At 36.5% G+C, this 3,240-nt stretch overlaps 1 protein-coding gene across 1 annotated transcript in view; it reads left to right on the top strand.

Annotated features, from left to right (window-relative positions):
• LOC107605041 (COP9 signalosome complex subunit 3) overlaps window positions 364-3,240 on the top strand; it is a 5,182-nt gene continuing 2,305 nt past the window's right edge. Inside the window, exons 1-6 of the mRNA XM_016306781.2 lie at window positions 364-840; window positions 1,138-1,253; window positions 1,363-1,609; window positions 2,402-2,459; window positions 2,624-2,713; window positions 2,991-3,062. Of these exons, the coding sequence (XP_016162267.1) occupies window positions 656-840; window positions 1,138-1,253; window positions 1,363-1,609; window positions 2,402-2,459; window positions 2,624-2,713; window positions 2,991-3,062 (768 nt within the window). The 5' untranslated portion in view covers window positions 364-655. The remainder of the gene's footprint in view (window positions 841-1,137; window positions 1,254-1,362; window positions 1,610-2,401; window positions 2,460-2,623; window positions 2,714-2,990; window positions 3,063-3,240) is intronic.

Genomic DNA, 3,240 nt, shown 5'->3' on the forward strand with positions numbered 1-3,240 from the left:
AATTAAAAAATTTAAATGTTTATTGAAATTTAATTGTGGTTAAATTAGATATAATAAAATGATATATTTGTAACAAAATATATATTTTTCAAAAAATAATTTTTATGAAAATTAAATTTTTAACTGGTTTCTCAATAAAAAAATTGGACCAATTCAATTAGTTTACTAATATTTTCTTACCAATTTTTTTACCGATATTTTATAATTTATTTTCTTATGGACCAAAGAATTTTAATTGATCCAATTGGCTAGATACCAGCTTTATTTTCCCATGCGATGCCACCTTCCACAGCCTCAAGTCATTTGCAATTAGGCCCAAGATATAACTGGGACACTATCCCACTCACGGTACACAATGTCACAACAAACACATGGCTGGGCTTAGTGGTGGCCATGTAGGTCTCTGATGATGGCACCAGAGGCCCAGGGTAAGGTGACCCGTAACATGGGTTAGCGGTTTGTTTCACTGAGTTGAAGCGCCCGCGTTGATTCCTAAAACGATGCAAAGCACTGCAATATGCCAGTGATCTAGTGAGGAACAGAGAGGGAAGAAGCAAAAAATCACCAAAATCCCCCTGAATTGAGCTTCGTGTTGTTTAATTATTTTCTTCTATGCACTGAGAGTTGGGATCCTTGGAACGATTTAGTGAGAGGAATGGACCCTCTGGAAGCCCTTGTTGCCCAAATCCAAGGGTTGTCGAGCACCCCTGGAGACATCGCACGCCTCCACATCATTCTCAAGCAAGCTGATGACTCGCTCCGTGCTGAGTCGACTCGGTTGTCCCCCGTTCTCGGCCAACTCGCTCCCTCCGAGCACTCCCTTGGTTTTCTCTATGTCCTGTAATTACTCTCTCTCACAAGTTGTTCTTTCCGCTTTTGTTCGTTTTTCGCTCTGTAAAACCCTCAAATCACTTGATCAAATTCTTTAGGGTTTCTGAAATAATTGGGGGAGTAAAAAGGTTGCAACTTATTTGAATAGGAAACTATCGATGTTAAGTTGAAAGCCCTATTTATGGGAACCAAGGATATTGTTGCATTACATGACTTACTTATGTCTACTTAATTTTAGTGCGTATGTAAGTGAAATATGGTTCTTTTCTTTTTCTGATTTGGGTTACGCTTATGATATAATGTCAGAGATGCGTTCACATCTGGTCAGATTTCAAAGCAGCAAGCTGAGACATCAGTTCCTATCATTACTGGGTTTATTAATGCTTGCAATGCAGAGCAAATTCGGTTGGCGCCGGAAAAGTGTATTAACCTTTGTTACCCCAGTTTGAATTTGCATTTGAGCAATGCTGATGTTGTTTATTTATATATAATTGCTTGGTTTGGTAAAATGTTGTGTTGAAAATTTTGCAGTCGTATTGGTATGCAAGAGACTGAAAGACCAAGTAATGATGCTTGAAGCTCCCATTCGTGGCGCTGGTCCCTTGTTAACCGCTGCTAGAAAACTTCAGTTGTCCACCGAACACTTGACTCCTTTGCACTCGGACTTTCTTATGCTTTGTGTGTTGGCAAAATGCTATAAAACTGGCCTATCAATATTGGAGGATGACATTTTTGAAGTTGATCAGCCGAGAGACCTTTTCCTCTACTGTTACTATGGGTGTGTTCCTCTCGTCCCTTTGCTTTTTGAAAGGGGAAAACAAAAGGATTGTGAGGATTTGTCCATAACTATTTTAATTTACTTTATGGAATATATGCTTAAATGCCATTGACTTTGATAATATTTTATTGAAGTTGTTCTCATCTCAATTTACATCTGGGTAGTGTTTGAACTTTGAACATCTTCCTTATGCATAGTTCTTTTGCTTTTAATCTGAAAAGCATGGGGATGAGTAGTTAGCTTCAGTCCTCTCAACCCTGTCATTCACTAATATAAACAGTGTGAGAGAAATTAAATCCTTCTGTCCAATCTTTTCCACAACTTTTTGTAAGTTTCTCACTCATTATCTTTTTTTCTTAATAAACACACCTTCAAGGTGAACAACAGAAAGACTGTACCCTGTACTCAGCAATCAGCATCTGCATTGACAAATTGACATTAAGTATATGCTCAATTTGGTCCCTCAAAGTAACTAGCATGAATCACTTTGGTTCTTACCCCCTTTTCCATCTTGTCATTGGTTGTCCCATCCTGAATCATGTTGGTTAATTTTCTGTTTTCTCTTTTACTTGCATCTTCTCGAAGTTTGTATTGTGCTATAAATTCCCTACTATACAATTGCATGCTGGCACCTGGAAATTATGTTCTTATATGATGTTGATCATGTTTAAATTGAACTTCACATAGGTAATTTAAAATGATTTTTTGCAGCCTTGTTAGATTATGCTTCTTGTCATGAGTTTATAACATGAGGAATTTGTATACTGTGTCTAACACTTGACCTTTGGACAGAGGCATGATATGCATTGGACTGAAACGATTTCAAAAGGCATTGGACCTTCTGCATAATGTAAGTAATCTTTTATCTTTTATCACTGCAGCTTATATCTGTGATGGTTTGTTCTTTTAACAACCTTCCCAATTTTTTATAAAATAATAACAACAACAACAACAACAACCACCACCACCTTCCCAGTTTGTCTACTTGTAGTAATTTGTGTGTTATATTTCCAGGTAGTAACTGCTCCAATGTCTACATTGAATGCTATAGCTGTTGAAGCTTATAAAAAATATATATTGGTTTCTCTCATTCATCATGGACAGGTAAGCATTTATATTCTTGTTTTTATCGGTGACATCGCATAATGAAGGCATGAAATTACATTATAGCAGCACAAAAAAAATAAAGAAGGAAAAATCAAAGAAGTGCTCAGTTAGATCTTTCACATTTTTAAGAGATCACACTTGTAGTGTCAAGCTTTATCAGTTTTGTGATCAGGATAGTAACATTGCGAATAGGCTTTCCATTCTTATCAGTTTAGTCTTTATTAAGTGAGGTCTTATCATTGTAACTAATCACCTGAACTATCATTATGTGTAGTGGCAGCTATCTACAAGCCTTCCTAAATATGCCTCGTCAGTTGCTCAGAGAAGCCTAAAGAACTTCTGTCAGGTATAACTTAGTGAGGTCAGGAAGGATGCAAATCAGTTGACAAACTTTTGTCCTAATGTTATGTGAATGACTACTTGATTATATTTTAAGCATGTTTGTTGGAGAATACTGTTTATTCTACTAAGTTTTGTTTCCTCCTTTGAATACGGTGTTAGTGCATTGCTTGCTTTTTAATTAT

This window comes from Arachis ipaensis, chromosome B06 (assembly GCF_000816755.2).
Source record: "Arachis ipaensis cultivar K30076 chromosome B06, Araip1.1, whole genome shotgun sequence".
Taxonomy (NCBI): Eukaryota; Viridiplantae; Streptophyta; class Magnoliopsida; order Fabales; family Fabaceae; genus Arachis; species Arachis ipaensis.